The following is a 27,265-nucleotide window of genomic DNA, read 5'->3' on the forward strand; positions in this document are numbered from 1 at the left end:
AAGCAAGCTGCTTTTGAAGCACAGGCAGAATTCATAAGATGTGTTAAATACAGTTGGCAAGTAAGTTAGTAGGTGATAGGATACACTAAAGATAAATAGAATGGAATATATGATGGAACAAACAAGTGTTAAAGATAGTAAGGAATGCAAAGACTAGGTCATAAGGTATCGTAACACCTGAGCCAACAGCTAAGTTTTACTTAAATTCACCACTAGTTGGTGACGCTCAGTATTGTTCCATGGATCACAGATAAAACCCGGGACTGTGCAGGAAGCTATTGGTGAGTTACAGTGGAGGCAAACAGGGTATGTTAATGCCCCTAAGCATTTTCAGTCTGACCAGGCCCCTTGTTTCAACTTCAAACTCTGGTCCTCATAATCCAGGAGGCTGATGCAAGAGATAGGGAAACACAAAGGGAGAGCAAAGATAAGGTGTATGAACATTACATAACAAAGGATTCAGGAAATGTGGTCCTTCACCCTGTTTGTATCCTATTCTAAACTTACCCATCTCTTCCCCTTTGCTTCTTGGTGGGTTTTTAAATACATATATCTTAGTGTTTTTAAACTGACAATAAGCCACATGCCTTGAGCATTTTATTTTGGTCTGTGAGCCCTTCTATTCTAAGACCCCTGGGATAGCTTGCCTGGTAGTATATATTGGAGTCCATCACTGTATCAAGGGAATGTCTCATATTAACAATTCCCAAAGGATGAGGTGAGAAAAGATCATAATTCACAGCTGTGGACAGTTTGTCTTATTTACTAAAGAAATAAGACAATATGAAGTAACTGGTTAAAATATTGGGGGCCCAATACTGATCTGGGTGGTTATAGGGCCAATCAAGGGTCACAGGACCGATCTTAGGGATTCCAGGGTAGTCTTGAGGGTCCTAGGAAACAAGTTGAAGAAACATCATTATGTATATCATTTTAGAGATTTTAGCTAAAGCAAGAAGACAAATAACTGGCATAAATAATGGGAGACAGGATTCAGGGCTGGCCTATGGGCGCAGCAGAGCTGATTTGGGGGTGCTATCGGGGATACATTTGTGATAGGGCCTCTCCCTCTCCCAATGTATACAAATAAGAACAAGAACATAGGACATGGAAGGGACATTTGTTGAGCACTGTGTCCCAAGCATGGGCTGTTCCCATCCTGTATACCTGTAATCACCGTGGGGTCCTCAGGGCAGCGCCTCTTTGTGCAGAAACCTGTGACCACCTCCTGCCTCCTCCACTCAGTCCTCACCAAACCCCTATCACCAATACCATCAGATTCCACATCACTGAGACCCCAAAACCCTACGGCCCAACACAAGTCCCTGTTACGACAGATCCAGTGGTCTGTCCCTTGCTGATACCCATATTCTTCCTCTTCACACTTGCTAATGGTCTGCCATATTTTGCCGCCTCTCTGACTGCTCTTTACTCTGCCCCGTTCACCATCATTCCCACTAGGTTTTCTATCCCAACTTACTCCACTCTATCCACATTTTCAACCCACTTTCTGCCCAAACTACTCACTCCCACTCTTCCCAGCATTACTCATATTGACTTATATTCTACTCTTCTCCAGTAACTCACCCCACTGGCTATTTATACAATTCTCTCCTACTCTTCCCTGTTTGCCCCCACTCTGCCCCCTCATTACTCCATTCCTTCACACCTGGCCCTTCCTTACCTTCTTCTATTTTCCCCTAATTCCAACCCACTTATCCACATCCTGTTCACCCCCACCCTTTCCCCCTAGGTCCATGCCCCCATTCACTACCACTCACACACATGGCCCATTCGTTTGCCATCTGTGCCCCAGGAAGCAGGAGTTCATAATCAACCTGGAATAGTAAGATCTGACCCCTATCCACACCCCACTTCAGGATGACCGAAACTCCAGGAATATTCTTTATTTAGCGGGAAGATGAAATGCTTTTTTTAGTGCCTTTGGGCATCATTCTCTCAGCAGACTGTAACAGAAGCAAGTAAGTCAGTCCCACATTTCTTCCAAGCTCTTTCTCCCTGGAAAGGCACTAAATGTGACATATCTGACTCACATAGCTCATAAAAAGTCAGTCCCTGCTTCATTTTCTTGCAGGATAATTTAGGGGAAAAAACAAGGCTTGGAAGCACAGGCATGGTCCCAGAGGTCTGATTCATTCACCTGTTTTGTTAAATCCAAACACTGACCATGCCCAGTTTTACATAGCTTGGGTTACCCAGTTCCACCAGAGATAGCCCCAGTGAAAAGCCACAGAATCATGAGGGCCACAAATATGGTCACACAGTTGGACTTCTTCTTCTGGAGCATACTGTTACCTGGTCTTTGGCTGTGTCCATTCAGACCATGGTTCTCAATATGTCACCAGCAGCAGTCTGACCTAGGGGGCAAGCTACCCAATTTCCTTGTGTACTCATGATTTTATCTCTTATAATACAAATACGCAAACACAAATGAAATCTACATCATTGTGGTAAGATATGGAAAGACAATGGTGGGCTTTGTTAGAGAATATTTTCAGATGTCTCTGTGCACACTAAATAAGAACATATTCCAGTCTTGGGGTGCCAGAGTGGCTCAGTAAGTTGCATGTCCGACAACTGACTTCGGCTCAGGTCATGATCTCATGGTTTATGAGTTCAAGCCCCACACTGGGCTCTGTGCTAACAGCACAGAGCCTGCTTAGGATTTCAGTCTCAATTATTTCAGGTTTACATGATGTGGTCCCAGCTGACCTAAGAATCACCTTATTTGACCCCCTCAGGAAAGTAATGCCTGTGTACCTTTGGAACTGGCTAGATATCTGTTTTTCTGGCAGATTATTCACTCAAAAAATTTAACTCCACATTGAACATATATGTATTAAATGCTATGAAATTCTGGGGTGCTTGGGTGGCTCAGCTAGTTGAATGTCCAACTTCGGCTCAGGTCATGATCTCATGGTTTGTGAGCTCGAGCCCCGCATAGGGCTTGCTGCTGTCATTACAGAACCCGCTTCAGATCTTCTGCCTACCCCCGGCCCCTTCCTCGTTGGTTCTCTCTCAAAATAAATAAGCTTCTTTAAAAAATGTTATGAAATCCTATATTTAGAATATAACTTCATTATCACAGCTGTGGAACAAAATATGCATTTTAAAAAGTTTTATTTATTGAAAAGGTAGTACATCCACATAGCACGATTTTCAAAAATTATGAAAGGACATAAACAGTTGTCTCCCTCCCAACTCCATTCCCCCAGCCACCCATTTCCCCTTCCCTTTCCCAGAGGTAATAGGGTTCCCAGCTTCTCATGTATCTTCCCAGAGATAGTTTATGCATATATGCTCAATTATGTACTTGCCATTTGTTCTTTTTATGTACGAATGGTAGCATATTATATTCACTGTCCTGCACCCTGCTTTTTGCGCCTAATGATGTATGTTGGAGATCTTCCACATCACTGCCCAAATGATGCCCAGGTTCTCTTTCTACATTTATTCATTTTGTCTACCTGGGAGTTTGTTATATAAGCATGCTGAGATTCCAGGATCCAGACCCGTCATCTGGACAGCTTCCAACCTCTTGTTTTCACGAACAGTGCACCAGCGAGTATCTGTTGTGTTCATCGTTTTGTACATGCATGAGTATATACATTCCTAGAAGTGGAACTGCTGGCTCAAAGCCATTGCATTTGTGGTTTTCATTACTTTGGAATCATTTTTGTTTGAATAGGAGTTTTTCCTGGATGTGCTGTTTGATAAGAAGCCAGGGCCACATTCTAGGCAGGTAAGAGTTTTTCTTACAATTGGGATGGTTTTTTTTTCTCCATTTGCTATTTCTTTTAGAGTTGATTTCTCCAGTCAGTAAACAGGTGCAGCTGAAGGGTTCTTCACAAGGAACACTCCCTTCTCTTGCCCCAGCCCCTGCCAAGTGCTCCTCTCAGGAGTACAGACTACTTTCTACAAATATGGCTTGTCTGAGCGATTCCTTGTCGAGGCCTCTGTCTCTCCTCAGACCCCAAGTGGGTCTAGGAAACATCCTATCTCCCACCTGCCCATGCCCTCTGCTATTCTTGTGGATGTATGTGGTCTTACACTCAGAGTATATCCTAAACCTCAACTAAGAGTCCTTCCCAGTGCTGTCTCACATCTGCAGCTTTGAGTGTTCTCTCTAAAATCTGCTGCACCACTGCTTGCTTCCCTCTGCCTCTGGCAGCACTTCCATCAAGGTTTTAGCTATCTCCTCATTTTGTTAGATACAGAGATTATACTTCTGCTTTTTATCCTGGTAGTTTCTGGGTGAAGAATGAGATGAAAAAAAGAGAGGCTGGCTTTATTCCCCATATTTAAACCAGAAGTCCGAACATACTTTTAAAATGTTAACTAAATTGACAAAAACTTCCTTCAGTGAACATTAACATTTAACAGGCACCACTGATATACTCTCTAATGTGCAATGAGCTTTGACTTCCGGCCGTGGCCTTTTCCGTGGGCTTTCTTTCCCGTATGTGTTCTCTGATGTACGATAAGGTTTGATTTTTGGGTAAAGGCTTTCCCACATTCTGTACACTTGTAGGGTTTCTCTCCAGTATGAGTTCGCTGGTGTACAGTGAATGTGGATTTTTCTCTGAAGGCTTTGCCACACTCAGAACATGCATAGGGTTTCTCTCCTGTGTGTGTTCGCTGATGTATTATGAGCTGTGACTTTTGACTAAAAGCTTTCCAACATACGGGACATTCGTAAGGTTTCTCTCCTGTATGAATTCTCTGATGTATAATGAGCTTGGACTTTTCTCGGAAGGCTTTGCCACATTCATTACATTTATATGGTTTTTCTTCTGTATGAGTTCTTTGATGTATAATGAGGTATGATTTCTGGGAAAATGCTTTTTCACATTCACTGCATTCATAGGGCTTCTCTCCTGTGTGACCCCTCTGGTGTAGCATAAGATAGGATTTCTGAGAGAATGCTTTCTCACATTCATTACATTCAAAAGGTTTCTCTCCTGAATGGGTTCTCTGATGTACACCAAGGTTTGATTTTTGGGTGAAGGTTTTCCCACACACATCACACTCATAGGGTTTCTCTCCTGTATGAGTTCTCTGATGCACGATGAGGGTTGACTTCTCGTTGAAAGACTTCCCACATTCGGTACATTTATGAGGTTTCTCTCCTGTATGAGTTCTTTGATGTATAATGAGAGTTGACTTATCACTGAAAGTCTTCTTACACTCATTACATTCATGTGGTTTCTTTCCTGTATGAGTACTATGATGTATAATTAGATCAAGCTTCTGTATGAAAGATTCCCCACATTTAGTGCATTCATAAGTTTTCTCTCCTGTATGGGTTTTCTGATGGACAATGAGGTTTGACTTCTGTGTGAAGGCTTTTCCACATTCGTTACATTCATAAGGCTTCTCTCCTGTATGAGTCCTGTAATGTATGATGACAGTTGACTTTTCTCTGAAGGCTTTTCCACATTCTGGACACTCAAAGGGTCGCTCTCCTGTATGACTTCTCAAATGTATAATGAGCTGAGATTTTTGGCTAAAGGCTTTTCCACATTCAGTACATCCAAAGGGTTTCTCTCCTGTGTGAGTTCTCCAATGTACAATGAGGTGTGACTTCTTGCTGAATGTTTTCCTACATGCAGTGCATTCAAAGGGTTTCTCTCCATTTTTAATTCTCTCTTGTAGACTAAGACCTTTCTTTCGCCTCAGGGCCTTCCCACATTCTTTATATCCATGGGGTTTTACTCCAGGAGTTGTTTTCTCATACTCAGTGTGGAAGAATAATTTTGCACATCCATTATCATGTTTCTTTCCTACAGAACTTCTGGTAAATAGGTCTAAATTATCTACCATATTATTTCCAAATGACTCATGTTTATGGGATCTTTGTATTGAAGCCACAAAGTTTGTACTAAGATGAAGTACATTTCCAAATTCATTATAGTCAGGGCCAGTCCTGGTGATAATTGTTGTCTTGTCAGGGAATCCAATTTGCATCAACAAATACCTATCTTGGTCATCCTGGTGCTGTCTCTCAATCTGTTCATCAACTTGACAGGCTTCTAGAAGGAAGTGCAATAAACCATTTTTGTAACTTAACATTATGTAATGGAACTTCTTTAAAAATCCCCTACCATATAAAAGCCAATACTATTTTTGTTTGGGTGCAAAAACGTGATTTTATTAAAGCATGGGGAGAGCTGGTATAATTATCTCATTTTATGAGTTCCTAGAGAGAATTCTGATGGTCAAATCCTGTTCTTTTACTAAATTCTCACCTCCTCCTAGTCTTTTTGTTACCCAAAACAATCTTACCTTGATATCTCAGTCTTTCTTACCTCTACTTTTACATCATCTCTGATTTCCATCAATTCTGGGGACTTTATCACCCTTCATTTATCATATGAACTCTTAACTGTACCAACTTACACTATTTCTAACTAGGTAGAAATACAACAGTGTGATTAGTGGACTCAAATTTTACAATCCTGAATCCACATTCTTAGTGAATAGGATAAAGATCTAGAAAGATTAGCCTTACAAAAACAAAGATCACCTTAAAGATCTCTGCCCAATCTGGAGTCATCCAAGCTTGCAGTTTGTCAACACCACCTTCTGCTCCTATCTACATTATTTTCACTAAAAACCCTTCCTCATGTTCTATCACTCACATAGCCCAGTCTTCCATATTTTGCTATGATCAGAATATCGATAACTTTCAAGGAGCAATTCAGTCTTTTCACAAAAGCTTACTCTGATCTTCCTATATAATTTTTGTTAATTTCTAAAGTAATCATCTGTACCACTCATTTAGACAGTTAAAGTTGCAAAGCCTTGCCTTAAATATACCATATTTCACCAAATGCAAGATGCATATTATTTCACATTTTAACATCTCTGAATCCAGATGTACCTTATAATCAATGACATGTCATAAATTAATTGGTGGCAATTTTTCTTAGTGGTATGTATTAAATTTAATTGGATCTTGGGGCACCTGGGTGGCTCAGTCAGTTGAGTGGCTGGCCAACTCTTGATGTGGGCTCAGGTCATGATCCCAGGGTTGTGGGATCAAACCTCGTGTTGGGCTCTGCACTGAGCATGGAGCCCACTCAAGATTCTCTCCCTCCCTCTGCCCCTCTCCCTCACTCACACACTCTCTAAAATTAAATTAAAAAAAAAATCAACTGGATCTTGAAGTCAATAAAATATGGTAAATACTTTTTGCATATATACTGAATTTTAATCATTTTTGTGGTTTAATTTTTTCCTACCTTCTCCTAAAATTCTGTATGAAAATTATCAAATGTACAAAAAAGATGAAAGAGTAAAAAAAGACTCATATTACCATTTAGATTTAACAATGATAACACTTACAATAGTAATACTGAAGTTTAAAATGGATCATGTTCCTATGACATCCTTAATTATATTAGCAAAGCACTAGTTCTTAACCAGGCATGAACATCAGAATCACAGGAAAAGCTTTTATAAAATACATCTGATGGGACCCAAGCTCCACCAAGCATCTACTGAATCTGGACCTCATTAGGTGGTAAGAAGCAGCATAGTTAGGGTCATAAGCTCTCTAGCCCAGGATCAAATCCTGGCTCAACCATTCACTTGCTCTGTGACCTGAGCAACTTACCTAATCTATTTGTATTTTATTTCCCATCTGGAAACAGGAGTTGTAATAGCGCTTACTCAAATGTTGATAGGATTAACCTGCTTCTAACAGGGCATGCATGGCACATAGGAAGTACTTTCAACTGTTTGCTAGAACAACTGATGCTACTACTACAATAACAACTACTATTATGATTAAGAGCCACTATACTCCTATAAGAAGAAATAAGGAATATGTCAATATATTCAACATGTTCTTGACCATTAAGTGAAAAAAAGGTGAATAAAACTGTACATAATAGGCTACCATTTTTCTAAAGAAAGAAATATATAAATATATATTTATATGGGCTCATCATATAAACAATGGAAGACTATACCTTTAAATTTTAATAAATGATTACTTATAGGAAAAAGGAAGAGAATGAGATGGAGGGAAAGCAGCTGAACTTCTTTAAATATACCTTGTTTTCTAGATTTGACTTTGGAACCAAGGCAATATTTTATATAATCATAAAGCAAAACTGAATTTAAAAGGCTTCCATAATAATAATTATACCCTCATCTGTATTTCCAAACAACCATGCTGAAAAGTCTTGATTCTTAATGGCACCAACGTGATTACCTCAATTAATTGAAACCACTATAGACAATTTAGCAGTTTCAGAATAATACAATATTACCATCAGATGTTAAGATTAACAAAGTAAAAACCTTTAAGCAGAGAATTTGATTTGGAAATACCAATTTGAACAGATGATATACTTTAAAATCTTTTTTTTAAAACATAGTTCCTAGCTTTGTCGATAAAAAGGCCTAGAAACAATTCCATAATGTCTAAATTGTGGTCTGAAAACACTTTTTACCCCTAAAAAACCAGGGATCCTTAGAGAAATGGCTGATTCCAGGCCGGAGATGGAAAATATATAAAATGAGCCTGGAACATCTTGTAACAGAAAGCAAGGAAGCAAAGACTCAGGAGCCAACTTGAAAGGGTTTCCACTGGCCAGAGACAGGGCAGTTTGATTCACAGTAAGAATAAGGCAGTGGATTAAAAAATAAAATATGGATCCTCAAAAAGGACATATTAGTCACCTTTTGAATGATGCTACAAAACCAACTCCTTATTTTTTAAAACTGGTAAATATATGGAAAAACATATGCAACTCATATGGAACTCATGGAACTAACATGTAACCAAATAATAGATGAAGGGCAATCCTCTTTATAGAAATATTCCAGCTAATCAACAAAGAAGGAATGATAGAATATCACCACTTTGCAAACATTAATGAATAGATCTGAGCAATAATCACCGATAACTCATCATTACAATAGACAACCATGCCTCCTGATGGAAGGAAGTTATACCAGCTAGGAAGTAAACTTGCTAAAAGAAAACATAAAACCCTGAATCTGATCAAATTTCAAAATCTAACCACCAATTTACAAGAAAAACAAGGGACAGAGGAGTATGTTAAATACCACCATAGGGGACTTAGCAAAGTCCAGAATGTGGGAAACTAAGAGACAACCAGTTACTTTATAAAAATAAAAGAGGAGGGGCGCCTGAGGTGGCTCAATTGGTTAAGCATCCAACTCTTGGTTTTGGCTCAAGTCATGATCTCATGGTTCATGGGATCAAGCCTCACATCATGCTGTGCGCTGATAGCACAGAGCCTGCTGGGGATTCATTCATATTCTTTCTTTCTCAGTTCACACTGTACTTTCCCTGTTTCAGACCTAGAATCAGCAGCTTCTCCAAGGATGTTCGATTCCTTTTTAGTGGGGAATGGTATTGAGAAATCAGCATCTAGGTGCTGGGTGTGCTTATAGCTACTTGGATTCTTATTTCTTAAAACCTACAAATGATTCTTGTCCACCTTTTTTTCCCTTTTATTTCTTTAAAGTTTACTTATTTACTTTTGAGGTATAGAAGAGATAGTGCGCCACATTTTGTATGGTTCCATTTATATGAAATTTCCAGAATGGGAAAAACCATAGAGGCAGAAAGTAGATCAGTAAGTGCCAGGGGCTGGGGGAAGGAAGAAATGGACACTGACTGATAAGGGGTAAGGGTTTCTTTTTGAGGTGACGATAATGTTCTAGAATTAGATAGTGGTGATAGTCTCATAACTGGGTGAATATCCTAAAAATCACTGAATCTGCAGACTTCAAAAGAGTGAATTTTATGGTCTGTGCATTATATCTCAATAAAGCTATTTTTTTAAAAAAGATAATCAAGATTTTTTAGGAGAGCAAATGTGATAGGAATATCTAAAATGAATGGAATCAGGTAATCCAATATGGAATTAGAGCCTTTGTTCCTAGGCCTGTGACTAATGTGGGTCCAGCTTTAGATAAGGCAGAAAGGGAAATGAGAATGGGAGAAGTGGCAGGGCTTAGGGGCAGGGACATGCAGCTAAGACACTTCCATGCCGGGAAAAGGAGCTGTGCAGAAATTTGTGGGTGAGCACCAACTTAAGGGGAGTGGTCTGATGAGTATGGGACAAGGGCGAGGATGTCAGTCTTATGTCTGAGACATTCATGTCCCTAACTAACAACATCAAATGGTCACAACCTTTCTCAAGACATTCCTGAAAGCCCTTTCAGAGGTCCTTACTCCTGGGTGACAAGGTGGCACTTAGTGTCACCATCGTCTGAGTCAATCCCGCTTACCTGGAAAGTCCCAAATTGAGATTTTTGTCTCTGCCAGGCATGGCTCTTCTACCTCCAATTTGAGGATGAGGTCTGGTTTGGTAACCTGCTGCCCTGCTAATGAGAAATGACAGTGACACCTCCTTGGTCTTCAGAGCCTCTGAGAAAGAAGAAGGTGGAGTGTGGGGCAGCACAAGAGACCTATCAATTGACATAATGGTCAAGTCAAACCACTTCACCTGGGTTTTGAGTTCACAAACACCCTGTCAGGAAAGCAAAGGGGGGAAAAGGAACTTTGATCCTCAGAATTCAATGTCAAACTTTTCAAGCAGTTCAGAGATCTTACAAGATTTCAAAATTGAGAAAGGATACACCCTCTGTCAGAGACAATCACAAACAGCAAAGTTACCTGAGGAAGCCATTCTTACCCACAGAGACCAGGTTGCTATAGGTCTCTAGCATCACTTCTCTGTACAGAGACTTCTGTGAAGGGTTCAGGTACTGCCACTCCTCGTGGGTGAAATCCACAGCCACATCCTCAAATGTCACGAGTCCCTGTAATTGTACATTCCTTTTATTCTAAAATACTGACCACCGGGTGAGGAGGATGAAAGGAACTTCTGATTGGGTTCCCAGTTCATGGTGATGACTTAATACAAGAGGCCTACATTGTTGGAAAATCACAAATCATGGTAGAAAAACTACTCCATCAAATATATGGAATATTCTCTAAGTATATCGAATATACAAAAGAGAATGTGGTATTCGCACAAGGATAGACAAATAGTCCAGTAGAACTAAAAATAGAATCCAGGGCACCTTGGTGGCTCAGTCGGTTAAGCGTCCAACTTTGGCTCAGGTCATGATCTCATGGTTCTTGAGTTCGAGCCTGATTCAGGTTCTATGCTGACAGCTCAGAGCCTGGAACCTGCTTCAGGTTCTGTGTCTCCCTCTCTCTCTGTCCCCCCTCCAAAATAAATAAACATTAAAGAATTTTTAAAGAATCCAAATGTGTATGGATACCTGAGTTATGAAAAAGTTGGCCCTACAAAGCAGTGGGGAGAGGATGAGCTTTTCAAATAAATGTGGATGGATTACTGAATATCTACATGGGGGGGGGGGGAATCACACTTAGCCACTAACTCACTATACACAAAAATCAACTACAGATAAATTGTAAATCTAATGTGAAAGATAATACAATAAGGTGGCTAGAAAACAATAAAGGAAAATGTTTTCATAGTCCTGGGGTAGGGAAAGAATTCTAAAACAAGATGTGAAAAGAGCTACTCATAAAGAAAAGGCTTTAAAATGTTACAAGATTAATAGCACCGCAGTCAGGGAAATACAAATCAAAACCACAATGAGATATCACCTCAGCCTGTCAGGATGGCTAAAATTAACAACACAAGAAACAACAGGTGCTGGCAAGGATATGGGGCAAGGGTGGTAGGAATGTAAACTGGTGCAGCCACTCTGGAAAACAGTAGGGAGGATCCTCAAAAAGCTAAAAATAGAACTACTCTATGATCTAGCAATTGCACTACTAGCTATTTACCCAAACAATACAAAAATACTAACTTGAAAGGGATACATGCACCTCAATGTTTATACCAGGATTATTTACAATAGCCAAATTACGGAAAGAGCCCAAATGTCCACTGACTCATGAATGGATAAGGAAGAAGTGGTATATGTATGTACATATATATATATGACAGAATATCACTCAGCCATAAAAAAGGATGAAATCTTGCCATTTACAACATGGATGGAACTAGAGTTATGCTAAGTGAAATAAATCAGAGAAAGATAAATACCATATGATTTTATTCATACATGGAATTTAGAAAACAAAATGAATGAGGAAAGGAGAAAACAAAAGAGGGAAAGAGGCAAGCCAAGAAAGACTTTTGACTATAGAGACCAAACTGACGGTTATCAGAGGGGAGGTGGGTGCAGGGATGGATGAAATGGGTGATGGGGATTTAAGGAGTGCACTTGTGATGAGCACTGGATGTTGTATCTAAGTGTTGAATCACTAAATTGTACACCTGAAACTAATATTACACTGTATGTTACCTAACTGGAATTTACATTTTAAAAAGGTACAGGGCACCTGGGTGGCTCAGTTGGTTAAGCATCCGACTTTGATTCAAGTCATGATCTCATGGTTTGTGGGTTCGAGCCCTGCATCGGGCTCTGTGCTGACATCTCAGAACCTGGAGCCTGTTTCAGATTCTGTCTCCCTCTCTCTCTGCCCCTCCCCTGCTTGCACTCTCTCTCTCTCTCTCTCTCTCAAAAATAAAGAAACATTAAAAAAAATGTTTTTTAAGTACAAAAGTAAAAAGGCAAGCTTTAAATGGGAAGACTATCTGCTACACTCAAAAGTGATAAAGGGGGCGCCTGGGTGGTTCAGTCGGTTAAGCATCCGACTTCAGCTTAGGTCATGATCTCACGGTTCATGAGTTTGAGCCCCACGTCGGGCTCTGTGCTGACAGCTCAGAGCCTGGAGCCCACTTGGATTCTATGTCTCCCCCCCCTCTCTCTGTCCCTCTCACACTCACTCTCTGTCTCTCACTCAAAAATAAATAAACATTAAAAAGTGATAAAGGGATCTTATCTGGAACATAACAAAAGTCCTACAAATCAATAAGAAACACACAACACAGAAAACCAGAGAAGAGATGTGAATATGTACTTCACTAAAAAGAAAACCTCAATGACCTATGAACATAAGAAAACGTACTCAACCCCATTAGCACTCAGGCAACCACTTAAATGTACTCAATGCAATTAGCACCCACATAAATGAAGTTTTAAGCATGCTGAGACACTACTATGCCCCCACTAGAAAGGTTATAATTAGGGGCGCCTGGGTGGCTCAGTCGGTTAAGCGTCCAACTTCGGCTCAGGTCATGATCTCGCGGTTTGTGAGTTCAAGCCCCGCATCGGGCTCTGTGTGGACAGCTCAGAGCCTGGAGCCTGTTTCAGATTCTGTGTCTCCCTCTCTCTCTCTGACCCTCCCCCGTCCATGCTCTGTCTCTCTCTGTCTCAAAAATAAATAAACGTTAAAAAAAATTTTTTTTTTAAAAAGAAAGGTTATAATTAAGCAGACTAAAATATTGTAAGATTGTGTTGAAATGAGAACTCTCACATACTTAGTAGGAATATAAACTGGCAGAGTTGCTTGGGGAAACAGTTTGACACTGTTTACTAAAGTTAACGATTTCCATGTTATGACCCAGCAATAGTAGAATTTACTTCTAGGTACACGGCTTAAAGAAAATCATGCACATATGCTCTAGAAAACAAGTACAGGGATGTTCACACAAGCACTACTTCTAAAACGAAAACTGTGGAAAAAATTCAAATGTCCCTCAATACACAACGGGTAAATTGTGGCACAGTCACTTAATGGGATCCTGGGTGGTAATGAAAATAAATGAACTACAACTACACATCCAACAAAGATGAATCTTGCAGATGTACTGATGAACAAAAGAATCCAGACACAAGAGTACATGCTGCATGATTCTATTTAAAAATAGTAAGAGAACAGGCAGGGCCAATCCATGATGCTAAAAATCAGGAGTGACTGATTATCTTTGTGGGTGGTACTGATTGGGAGAAGGCATGAGTGTGGATTGAGGTCCTCGTTATGTTCTAATCTTGACCTGGAGGGTGACTACACGGTGTGTTCACTTTGTGCTAATGCATCAAGTTGTTCACATATAAACTGCATTTCACATATAATTAAATGTACTTTATCTCTTTATACTTAAACATTATTTTTGACAAAAGTGCAAAGGTAGGGACGTCTGGGTGGCTCAGTCAGTTGAGTGTCCAACTCTTGATTTCGGCTCAGGTCATGATCGCACAGTTTGAGGGTTTGAGCCCTTCCCTGGATTCCATGCTGACAGTGCAGAGCCTATTTAGGATCCTCTCTCTCTCTCTCCCCCTGCCCCTCCCCAGTTCCCATTCTCTCTCTCTCTCTCTCAAAAATAAATAAATAAACTTTAGAAAAAGTGCAATGCCAATTCAATGGAAAACGGGAGTTCCCATTTCAACAAATGGTGCTGGAACAATTGGATATAAATACGCAGAAAAAACCTCCAGTAAATACCTCCAATATATAGAAAACTTAGACTCAAAATAGATCACAGACCTAATGCAAAATCTAAACCTATAAAATTTCGAGAAGAAAATATAGGAGAAAACCTTTTTTTTTTTTCAACGTTTATTTATTTTTGGGACAGAGAGAGACAGAGCATGAACGGGGGAGGGGCAGAGAGAGAGGGAGACACAGAATCAGAAACAGGCTCCAGGCTCTGAGCTGTCAGCACAGAGCCCAACGCGGGGCTGGAACTCACGGACCACGAGATCGTGACCTGGCTGAAGTCAGACGCTTAACCGACTGCGCCACCCAGGCGCCCCGAGAAAACCTTTTTAACATTAGGGTAGCCAAATATTTCTTAGGTGGGACAGTAAAATTCAAAGTTAAGAGAAGAAAAAGCCACAGAATGAAACAAAATATTTACAAATCACATTCTGGCCAAAAAAAAAAAAAAGTTATATTGAGAATACATAAAGAACTCTCAAAACTAAAAAAACGCAAAAGATATTAAGCCAAAACAGATATACAAATTACAAATAGGTACATATAAAGATACTTAACATCAGGAAACTGCAAAATAAAACCACAATGAGATACGAGTTCAAGATGGCCCTGTGGGAAGACCATGAAATCACCTCCTCCCATGGACACAACAAACTTCCAGCTATATGTGGAATAATTTTCCTCTAAAAAGGACCTGAGAACTAGATGAACAGCACATCCATAACAAAAGACAAGGAGACACACTGAGAAGGGCAGGAGAGGCAATGACAGACCAGAGCCTTGCCTGGGAACCCACCCATCCCAGACGTGGTGACCCCACAATCAGAAGGGATCCCAAAAATATGGAACTCTACTCAAAGAGTAAAGGGATTGTGCCCCACTTCAGCAACCCCCAACCCTGGGGGCCAGCATCAGAAAAATAAGACCCCAACATGTCTAGTTTTGAAAACCAATGGGGATTAAGATCAGGAGAATCATAGTACTACAGGGAACATATAGATCCCACTCAAAGCAGCTGTCACAGAGGCAGAAACTTACAAGGACTTTATCTGGGGATGGAAGCACTGGACAATGGCATTTTAGCAATCTCATCCTAATTTGATGGTGATGAAACCAACAGGCACCATTTTTTTGGTGCTTACTAGCACCAGAGGCCATGCTCTGCCCACCCCATGCCATAACTGGGCTGGATTAGCACCCTACGCACCCTGCATAGTGCCCAACCCACAACAGGGCTGGGCTAGCACCCCAAGCACCATGCAACCTTCGCAGAGACCAAGCCACAGGAATGACAGGTGAAGCATCCCAAGCCCCATTCTCCCTGCTCAGTGGCCAAGATGCAAACAGGCCAGGTGGGTGACCCATCCCCACCTTCCCACATAGTGGCTAAGCTGTGAATGGATAGGGTGAGTGCCATGAGCCCTGCCCTCCGCATGCAGAGACCAAGCCACAATGGATGGGCTAACAGCTTGAATCCCACTCTCCCCATGAAGCAGTCTAGTCACAACAAAGTCAGGCAAGTGCTCTGAGTCCTGACCTCCCCACACAGCAGCTATGGCCGGCCCTATCAGAGCCAGCATGCACATGCAGCTCACACAAGAGACACCCACAGAGTGCCAGACTCTGGTGGCCAAGGGAGAATTCTGGGCCACATGGAACATTTCCTACACAAGACTGCTCCTTCAAGACTGAGGGAGGTAGCTGTTTTACCTAATATATACAGACAAACGCAGAGAGACATGCAAAACAAGGAGACAGAGGAATATGTTCCAAACCAAAGAAGAAGGCAAATCCTCAGAAAAAGACCTTAATGAAATAGAGATTAGCAACCTACCCAATAAAGAATTCTAAGTGATGGTCGTAAAGATACTCACTGATCTCAGGAGAAGAATGGATGAACACAGTAAGAACTTCAACAAAAAGAAAAAAATATATAAGTACCAAACAGAAGTTATAACTAAACTGAAAAATACACTAGAGGGGTTCAAAAGTTGAATGAATGAAATGGAAGCACAAATCAGAGGACCATAAGACAAAGCAATGGAAAACAGTCAGAAAGAGCAGCAAGGTAAAAAAAGAACTAAAAGTAAGGATATCTTAAAGGACCACAGGTACAACATTAAGCAGAATAATATTTGCACTGTAAGAGTTCCAGAAGGATAAGAGAAAAAGGATCGTAAAATTTCTTGAAGAAATAGTGGCTGAAAAGGATACAGACATTCAAGTTCAAGAAGCCCAGAGAGTTCAAATTAAGATGAACCCAAAGAAAAACACACCAGGACACATTATAATTATAATGGTAGAAGTTAAGGATAGTGAGAAAATATTTTTTTTAGGTTCATTTATTTATTTAGAGAGAGAGAGTGCATGCGTGTGCACGAGCCAGGAAGTGGCAGAGAGAGAAGGAGAAAGAGAGAATCCCAAGCAGGCTCTACACTGTCAGCACAGAGCCCTATGTGGGGATCAAACCCACAAACCATGAGATCATGACCCAAGCCGAAACAAGAGTCAAAGGCTCAACCGACTGAGCCACCCAGGCACCCCAAGGATAACAAGAAAATCTTAAAAGCAGTAAGAGAAAAGCAACAATACTATGTACAAAAGAGACCCCATAAGGTTTTTAGACTTTTCAGCAGAAACTTTGCAAACCAAAAAGGAGTGGGGTGACATATTTAAAGTACTAAAAGGGGAAAAAGTGCCAACCAGGAATTCTCTACCCATCAAGGTTATCATTCAAAATTGAAGGAGAGATTAACAGTTTTCCAGATAAGCAAAATCTAACAGAGTTCATCACCACTAAACTGGCCTTACAAGAAATGTTAAAGGGACTTCTCTAAGCTAAGAAGAAAAGGCACTAATTAATTTTAAAATACACACGAAAGTGAAAATAGAAAAGGTAGGTAAAAATTAAAGGTAGTAGATCAACCACTTATAAAGCAAGTATGAAGGGTAAAAGACAGAAGTAGTAAAATTAATTGAAAATAAAACAGTTAAGGGATACATAAAATAAAAAGTAAACTGTATCATCAAAAATCTAAAATGTAGGAGGGAGGAGTAAAAATTTAAAGCTTTGGAATGTGTTCAAAATTAATTTACTGTCAATTCAAAAATGAGTTACATGTTATATGTGAACCGAACAGTAACCACAAAGAAAAAAATTACAGTAAATACATAGAAAGGAATCTAAACATAACACTATAGAAGACAAACCATAAGGGAAGAAAGAGAAGAAGAAACAGAGGGGAACTACAACAGCCAGAAAACAATTAACAAAATGGCAATAAGTACATATCTATCAATAATTAAATGTAAATGGACTAAATGCTCCAATCAAAAAACAAAGGGTGGATGGATGGGAAAAAAGCCCTTTTATAGGCTACGCACAAGAGACTCACTTCAAACCTAAGGACACACACAGACTAAAAGTAGAGGGACACCTGGGTGGCTCAGTTGGTTAAGCTTCCGACTTCGGCCCAAGTCATGATCTCGCAGTTCATGAGTTCAAGCCCCGTGTGAGGCTCCGTACTGACAACTCAGAGCCTGGAGCCTACTTCAGAGTCTATGTATCCCCCTCTCTCTCTGCCCCTACCCTGTTCGTGCTCGCTTGCTCTCTCTCTCTCTCTCTCTCTCTCTCAAAAATAAACAGGGGCGCCTGGGTGGCGCAGTCGGTTAAGCGTCCGACTTCAGCCAGGTCACGATCTCGCGGTCCGTGAGTTCGAGCCCCGCGTCGGGCTCTGGGCTGATGGCTCAGAGCCTGGAGCCTGTTTCCGATTCTGTGTCTCCCTCTCTCTCTGCCCCTCCCCCGTTCATGCTCTGTCTCTCTCTGTCCCAAAAATAAATAAACGTTGAAAAAAAAAATAAACATTAAAATTAAAAAAAAAGAAAGTAAAGGGATAGAAAAGGATATATCATATAAGTGGAAATGAAAAGAGAGCTGGGATAGGAATACTTGTATCAGAAAAATTAGACTTTAAAACAAAGACCATAACAAAAGACAAAGAAGGGTACTACATAATGATAAAGGGGTTGATCTAACAAGATGATATGACATTTGTAAATATGTATGAACTGAATATGAGCACCTAAATATATAAAGCAAATATTAACAGCAATAAAGAGATAAATAGACAGCAATACAATAATAGTAGGGGATTTTAACACCTCACTTAAATCAATGGAGAGATCATCCAGACAAAAAAAATCAAAAAGAAAACACTGGCCTTAAACAACACACTAGACCAGAGGGACTTAATAGATATACACAGAACACCCCACCCAAAAGCAGGAGATGGGGCGCCTGGGTGGCTCAGTCAGTTATGCATCCTACTTCAGCTCAGGTCATGATCTCACAGTTCGTGGTTTCAAGCCCCACGTCAGGCTCTGTGCTGACAGTTCAGAGACTCAAGCCTGCTTCGGATCCATCCTGTGTTCATTCTCTTTCTCTCTCTCTCTCTGTCTCTCTCTCAAAAATAAATAAACATTAAAAAAACAGGAGAATACACATTTTTCTTGAGTGCACAGGGAACATTCTCCAGGATGGACTACGTGTTAGATCACAAAACAAGTCAATAAGTTTAACAAGACTGAAATCATATCAAGCATCTTTTCCACAACTGTATGAAACTAAAAATCAATTACAAGAAACAACTGGAAAAACACAAAACATGGAGACTAAACAACATGCTATTAACCAATGAATGAATCAAAAAGAAATCAAAAGATAACATGAGACAAATGAAAATGGAAACACAATGTTCCAAAATCTTTGGGACACAGCAAAAGCAGTTCTGAGAGAAGTTCATAGCAATACAGGTCTACCTCAGGAAACAAGAAAAACATCAAATAAACAATCTGTCTTAACGCTTAAGGAAATAAAGAAAGAACAAAGCCCAAAGTTAGTATTAGAAAGGAAAGAATAAAGATCAGAATGGAAATAAATGAAATAGACACTAAAAAAAAAAAAAAAGAATAGAAAGGATGAATGAAAGTAAGAGATGGTTCTTTGAAAAGGTAAACAAAATGAACAAACTTTTAGCCAGACTCAAGAAAAGAGAGCCCAAATAATAAAATCATAAACAAATGAGAAATTAAAACTGATACCACAGAAATACAAAGGAAAAGAGAATACAATAAACAGTTATATACTACCAATTAGACAACCTAGAAAAAATGGACAAATTCCTAGAAACATATAATCTTCTAAGACTAAATCATGAAGAAATAGAAAATCTGAATAGACCAATTATTAACAATGAAATTGAATCAGTAATCAAAAACTCCCAATAAACAAAAGTCCAGGTCAAGTTGGCTTCCTCAAATTATTCCAACTCTTGAAGAGGAAGGAACACTTTCAAACTCACTGTACAAGGCCAGCATTACCCTGATACCAAAACCAAAGACACTACAAAAAAATTACAGGCCAATATCCCTGCTGAACATAGATGCAAAAGTCCTCAACTAAATATTAGCAAACCGAATTCAATGTCAATAATAACATGTAAAGGATCATACCCCATGACCAAGTGGGATTCATTCCAGGCATACAAGAATGGTTCAACATCCAAAAATCAATGAGATACACCAAAAAAAGCATTTGACAAATTTCAACATCCATTTATGATAAAAACCCCCAACAAAGTGGATATGCAGAGAAGGTATCTCAACACAATAAAGGCCATATATGACAAGCCCACACCTAATTTCATACTCAACAGTGAAAAGCTGAAAGCCTTTACTCTAAGATCAGAAACAACCCAAGGATGTCTACTCACCACTTTTATTCAAAAGAATACTGGAAGGCCTAGCCACAGTAATTACACAGAAAAAAAAAGAAATAAAAGGCATCTAAATAGGAAGAAGTAAAACTGTCACTGTTTGCAAATGACATGCTGTTACATTAAAAACCCTAAAGACACCACCAAATAACTACTCAAATAAATTCAGTAAAGTTGTAGGACACAAAATTAATAATCAGAAATCTGTTGTGTTTCTATACACTAAAAACAATCAGAAAGCCATATTAAGAAAACAACCAGATTTACAAGTGCATCAAAAGGAACAAAATACCTAGGAATAAACAAGGTAAGGCCATGGCCAGAGATTTAAGCAAACAGATATAAGTAACATGCCTGATGGATAATTTAAAGAACAATCAGATGGGGGCGCTGGGGTGGCTTGGTTGGTTAGGCGTCTGACCTCGGCTCAGGTCATGATCTCACGGTCTGTGAGTTCGAGCCCCGCGTCGGGCTCTGTGCCGACAGCTCAGAGCCTGGAGCCTGTTTCAGATTCTGTGTCTCCCTCTCTCTCTGCCCCTCTCCTGTTCATGCTCTGTCTCTCTCGGTCTCAAAAATAAATAAACGTTAAAAACAAAATAAAAAAATAAAGAACAATCATATGGATACTCACTGGGCTTGAGAAAAAAATAGAAGACATCAGTGAGATGCTTACCAAAGAGATAAAAGAGTGAAAAACAAATCAATCAGAGATGAAGAATGCAATAAATGAGATCAGAAACACGCCTGGTGCAATGAACAGCAGGTTAGAAGGAACAGAAAAACAAATTAGTGACCTAGAGGACAAACTAATGGAAAATAATAGAGCTGAAGAAAAGAAAGAGAAGAATTATGCAACACGAGAAATAGACTTAGGGATCTCGGTGACTCCATCAAAATTAACATTCGTATTATAGGATTCCCAGAAGAGGAAGAAAGAGAAAAGGGGGCAGAAAACTTCTTTGAAGAAATAAGAGCCGAAAACTTCCCTAACCTGGGGAAGGAAACAGACATCCAGATCCACAAGGAACAGAGATCTCCGATCAAAATCAACAAAGGTGGGCCAACAGCAAGACATATTGTAATTAAATGTGCAAAATATAGTGATGAAGAAAAAAATCTTAAAAGCAGCAAGACAAAGTCTTAAGGGGTGCCTGGCTGGCTCAGTCAGTACAGCATGTGACTCTTGATCTTGGGGTTGTGGGTTTGAGCCCCAGGTTGGGTGTAGAGATTAGTCAAGAAATAAAATCATAAAAAAACAGTCCTTAACTTATAAGGGAAGACCCATAAGGCTACCTGCAGATTTATCAACAGAAACTTGGCAAACCAGGAGGGAGTGGCATAATATATTCAAATTGCTGAATGGAAAAATCTGTTGCCAAGAATACTCTATCCAGCAAGGCTATCCTTCAGAATAGAGAGAAAAAGAATTTCCTGAACAAACAAAAACTAAAGGAGCATGTGACCACTAAACCAGCCCTGCAAGAAATATTAAGGGGGAGTCTTTGAGTGGAAAGGAGAGACAAAAGTGACAGTACAGGGGTGCCTCGGTGGCTCCGTTAATCATTTGACTTTTTAATGTTTTTATTTATTTTTTAGAAAGACAAAGCGTGAGTGGGGGAGGGGCAGAGACAGAGGGAGACACAGAATCCAAAGGAGGCTCCAGGCTCTGAGCTGTCAGCACAGAACCTGACATGGGGCTCAAACTCACGAACCATGAGATCATGACCTGAGCCGAAGTTGGCCGCTTAACTGACTGAGCCACCCAGGCGCCCCAATCATCCGACTCTTGATTTCAGCTCAGGTCATGCATGATCTTGCAGTTCCTGAGATTGAGCCCCACGTCAGGCTCTGTGCTGACAGCACAGAGCCTGCTTTAGATTCTCTCTCTCCCTCTCTGTCTCCCCCTCCCCGGTGTATGCACTCACTTTCTCTCAAAATAAATTAAAAAAAAAAAAAAAAACATAAAAGGGGTGCCTGGGTGGCTCAGTCAGTTAAGTGTCCAACTTCGGCTCAGGTCATGATCTCACTGTTCGTGAGTTTGAGCACCACGTCTGGCTCTGTGCTGACGGCTCAGAGCCCAGAGCCTGCTTCAGATTCTGTGTCTTCCTCTCTCTTTGCCCCTTGACCACTCACGCTTGGACTCTCTCTCAAAAATAAACAAACATTAACAAAATTAAATAAACAAAAAAATTCAAAAGTGACAGTATAAAGGCAGGAAATACAAAAGCAGTAAAAAATATTTCTGCATATTTCTGCAAAATCAGATCATTTCTGTAAAAATCAGTGAAGGAACTCAGACAAAAAAAGGATATAAAATATAATAACATACCTAAAATGTGGGGAGGAAAAAAGAATGGGTTCAAACTGGAATGACCATCAATATATATTGCTATTTGCAGAAGATGTTATACACAAACCTAATTGTGACCATCTATCAAAAACCACTAATAACCATGAAAAGAATAAAAAGAAATCCAAATATATCACTAAAAGACAATGAGCAAAATGGGGGGCCTGGGTGCCTCAGTTGGTTAAGCATCCAACTTCAGCTCAGGTCATGATCTCACGGCTCGTGAGTTCGAGCCCTGCTTTGGGCTCTGTGCTGACAGCTCAGAGCCTGGAGCCCACTTCAGATTCTCTCTCTCTCTCTCTCTCTCTCTGCCCCTCCCCTCCTCACACTCTGTCTCTCTCTCCTTCAAAATAAATAAACATTAAAAAAAATTTTAAATTAGCAAAACATGAGAGAAAGACAAGAAAGGACCAGAGAAAATCTCATCTCCAGAAACAACCACAAAACAAGTAATACAAATAAAATACATATCTACCAATAATTACTCTGAATGTAAATGGACCAGAAGGGAGTGGCATGATATATTCACAGTGCTGAATGGGAAAAATCTGCAGCCAAGAATATACTCTATCCAGCAAAGCTATCATTCAGAACAGAAGGAGAGATAAAGAGTTTTCCAGACAAACAAATATTAAAGAGTTTGTGACCAGTAAACATGCCCTGCAAGAAATACTAAAGGAGATACTTTGAGTGGAATGGAAAGGCCAAAAGTGACAAAGACCAGAAAGGAACAGAGAAAATCTCCAGAAATGATGACAAAACAAGAAATAAAATGGCAACAAATACATATCTATTAATAATTGCTCTGAATGTAAATGGACTAAAAACTCCAATCACAAAACATAGGGTGTCAGAATGGATAAAAAAATAAGACCATCTATATGTTGCCTACAAGAGACTCATTTTATTTTTCACTTTTTGAAGATTTTATTTTCTCAGTAATCTCTACATCCAATGTGGGGCTTTAACTCACAACCCCAAGATCAAGAGTCACATGCTGCACCCACTGAGCCATCCAGGCACCCAATACAAGAGACTCATTTTATTTATTTTTTTAATCTTATTTTTGAGAGACAGAAAGACAGAGTGCAAGCAGGGGAGGAACAGAGGGAAAGGGAGACACAGAATCCGAAGCAGGCTCCAGGCTCTGAGCTGTCAGCACAAAGCCCAACATGGGGCTCAAACTCATGAACCGCGAGATCATGACCTGAGCCAAAGTCGGATGCTTAACCAACTGCTTACAGGAATTAATTGATAATGATACAAAATAGTAGGGAACTTTACCATCCCACTTACATCAAGGGACAGATCATCTAAACGGAAAATAAGTAAGGAAACAATGGTTTTGAATGACACACTGGACCAGATGGACTTAATGGATATACTTAGAACATACTATTCTAAAACAGCAGAATACACATTACTCTCAAGGGCACATGGGACATTCTCCAGAATAGATCACATATTAGGTCACAACACAGACTTCAACAAATACAAAAAGACTGAAATCATACCATTCATACTATGTGGTTCTCTGAACCACAACACCATGAAACTTGAAGTTAACCACAAGAAAAAATCTGGAAAGACCATAAATATATGGAGGTTAAACAATATGCTACCAAACAATGAATGGGTCAACAAGAAAATCAAAAAATTATGGGGCGCCTGGGTGGCGTAGTCGGTTAAGCGTCCGACTTCAGCCAGGTCACGATCTCGCGGTCCGTGAGTTCGAGCCCCGCGTCAGGCTCTGGGCTGATGGCTCAGAGCCTGGAGCCTGTTTCCGATTCTGTGTCTCCCTCTCTCTTTGCCCCTCCCCCGTTCATGCTCTGTCTCTCTCTGTCTCTCTGTCCCAAAAAAAATAAATAAACGTTGAAAAAAAAAAGAAAATCAAAAAATTAAAAAATACGTAAAACAAATGAAAATTAAAACACACTTCTCCAAAGCCTTTGGGATGCAGCAAAAGCTGTCCTAAGAAGAAAGTATGCAGAAATACAGGCCTACCTCAAGAAGCAAGAAAACTCTCAAATACACAACCCACCCTTACACATAAAGGAGCTAGAAAAAGAACAAATGAAGCCTATCACCAGCAGAGGGAAGGAAATAATAGAGATTAGAACAGAAATAAATGATATATAAACTTAAAAAATAATAGAACAGGGGAACCTGGGCAACTCAGTCAGTTAAGCATCCAACATTGGCTCAGGTCGTGATCTCAGTTTGTGAGTTCAAGCCCTGAGTTGGTCTCTGTGCTAACAGCTCAAAGCCTAGAGCCCACTTCAGATTCTGTGTCTCCCTCTCTCTGCCCCTCCCCTGCTCACACTCTGTCTCTCTCTCCTTCAAAAATAAATAAACATTAAAAAAAATTATCCAAGGGATACAGGTATGCTGTTTTGAAGGGGCACATGCACCCCAATGTTTATAGCAGCACTATCAACAATAGCCAAAGTATGGAAAGAGCCCAAATGTCCACTGATGGATGAATGGATAAAGAAGATGTGGTGTATATATATATACAATGGAGTATTACTCGGCAATCAAAAAGAATGAAATCTTGCCATTTGCAACTACGTGGATGGAACTGAAGGGTATTATGCTGAGTGAAATTAGTCAGAGAAAGACAAAAATCGTATGACTTCACTCATATGAGGACTTTAAGAGACAAAACAGATGAACACAAGGGAAGGGAAACAAAAATAATATAAAAACAGGGAGGGGGACAAAACAGAAGAGACTCATAAATATGAACAAACTGAGGGTTACTGGAGGGGTTGTGTGAGGGGGGATGGGCTAAATGGGTAAAGGGGAACTAAGGAATCTACAGCTGAAATCAGTGTTGTAGTATATGCTAACTAATTTGGATATAAATTTTTAAAAATAAATAATTAAATTAAAAAAAAACAGAACAAATCACTGAAACCAGGAACTATTTCTTTGAAAAAAATTAATAAAATTGATAAACCTCTAGCCAGACTTATCAAAAAGAAAACAGAAAGGACACAAATAAATAAAATCACAAATGAGAGACAACACAGAACAACCAACATCACAGAAATACAAGTAATTATAAGAGAGTACTATGAAAAACTATATGCCAACTAACTGGACATCCTGGAAGAAACAGATAAATTCTTACAAACATATAAGCTACCAAAACCAAAACAGGAAGAAATAGAAAACTTGAACAGACTGATAACCAGCAAACAAACTGAATCAGTAATCAAAAAACTCCCAACAAACAAAAGTCCAGGGCCAGACAGCTTCATAGGCTAATTCTACCAAATATTTAGAGGCTTTTTAAAAAATTAATTGCCTAATTAAAGTTTATTTATTTGGAGAAATGGAGAGAGAGCGAGCGAGAGAAAGCACAAGTGGCGGAGGGACAGAGAGCAAGGGGGAGAGAGAGAATCCCAAGCAGGCTCCACACTATCAGTGTACAGCCAGACACAGGGCTTGAACTCATGAACCATGAGATCATGACCTGAGCCAAAATCAAGAGTAAGATGCTTAAATGACTGAGCCACCCAGGCTCCCCTATTTCCACCAAACATTTAAAGAAGGGTTTATGCCTATTCTTCTCAAACTATTCCAAAAAACAGAAAAGGAAGGAAACTTCCAAATTCATTCTATGAAGCCAGCATTACCCTGACACCAAAACCAGATAAGACACCACTAAAAAAGAACTACAGGCCAGGGGCACCTGGGTGGTTCAGTCGGTTAAGCATCTGACTGCGGCTCAGGTCATGATCTCACAGTTTGTGAGTTCAAGCCTTGCATCGGGTTCTGTGCTGACAGCTCAGAGCCTGGAGCCTGCTTCAGATTCTGTGTCTCCCTCTCTCTCCCCCTCCCCTGCTCATTCTCCCTCTCTCTCTCAAAAATAAATAAACATAAAGAAAAAAATGTAAAAATAAAATGAAATAAAAAATAAAAAAAAAAATAAAAAAGAGTACAGGCCAACATTCCTGATGAACATGGAGGCAAAAATTATCAATAAAATACTACCAAACCAAATCTAAAAATACATGAAAAATATCATTCACCACAATCAAGTGGAATTTATTCCTGAGTTGCAATATTTGCAAATCAATCTACATGTTACAGCACATTAAGAAAAGAAAGGTTAAGGGGCATCTGGGTGGCTCAGTTGATTAAGTGTCTGACTTCATCTCAGGTCATGATCTTGCAGTTCGTGGGTTTGGGCCCCACGTCTGGCTCTGTGATGACGGCTTGGAGTCTGGAGCCTGCTTTGGATTCTTTGTCTCCCTCTCTCTCTGCCCCTCCCCCAACTCATGCTCTATTTCTCAAAAATAAATGTTAAACATTTTTTAAAGAAAAGAAAAGAAAGGTTAAGAACCATATGATCATTTCAATAGATGCAGAAAGAGCATTTGACAAAATACAACATCCATTCATGATGAAAACTCTCAGGAAAGTAGGTTTAGAGGGAACATACCTCAACATTATAAAGGCCATATATGAAAACCCCAAAGCTAACATCATACTCAATGGGGAAAAACTGAGACCTTTTCCTCTACAGTCAGGAACAAGACAGGGATGTCCACTCTCACCACTTTTATTCAACACAGTACTGGAAGTCCTAGCCACAGTAATCAGACAACAAAAAGAAATAAAAGGCATCCAAATCAGCAAGGAAGAAGTAAAATGTTCACTGTTTGCAGATGACAATATACCATACATAGAAAACCCAAAAGACTCCACCAAAAAATTGCTGGAACTGATAAGCAA

At 39.8% G+C, this 27,265-nt stretch overlaps 1 protein-coding gene across 9 annotated transcripts in view; it reads right to left on the reverse strand.

Annotated features, from left to right (window-relative positions):
- Positions 1-3,124: 3,124 nt before the first annotated feature.
- ZNF182 (zinc finger protein 182) overlaps positions 3,125-27,265 on the reverse strand; it is a 30,899-nt gene continuing 6,758 nt past the window's right edge. For 6 of the 9 annotated variants that reach the window (XM_040468693.1, XM_040468691.1, XM_040468686.1 and 3 more), the window contains 3 exons: positions 10,704-10,830; positions 10,297-10,392; positions 3,125-6,053 (listed from right to left, as the gene is read on the reverse strand). In XM_040468693.1, the coding sequence (XP_040324627.1) occupies positions 4,423-6,053; positions 10,297-10,392; positions 10,704-10,830 (1,854 nt within the window). In that variant the 3' untranslated portion in view covers positions 3,125-4,422. Of the gene's footprint in view, positions 6,054-10,296; positions 10,436-10,684; positions 10,831-27,265 lie in introns of those variants that run through there. The other 3 variants (XM_040468694.1, XM_040468695.1, XM_040468696.1) reach the window with 3 other exon arrangements.

This window comes from Herpailurus yagouaroundi, unplaced genomic scaffold, assembly GCF_014898765.1.
Source record: "Herpailurus yagouaroundi ecotype Mexico unplaced genomic scaffold, PumYag 67793, whole genome shotgun sequence".
Classification (NCBI taxonomy): Eukaryota; Metazoa; Chordata; class Mammalia; order Carnivora; family Felidae; genus Herpailurus; species Herpailurus yagouaroundi.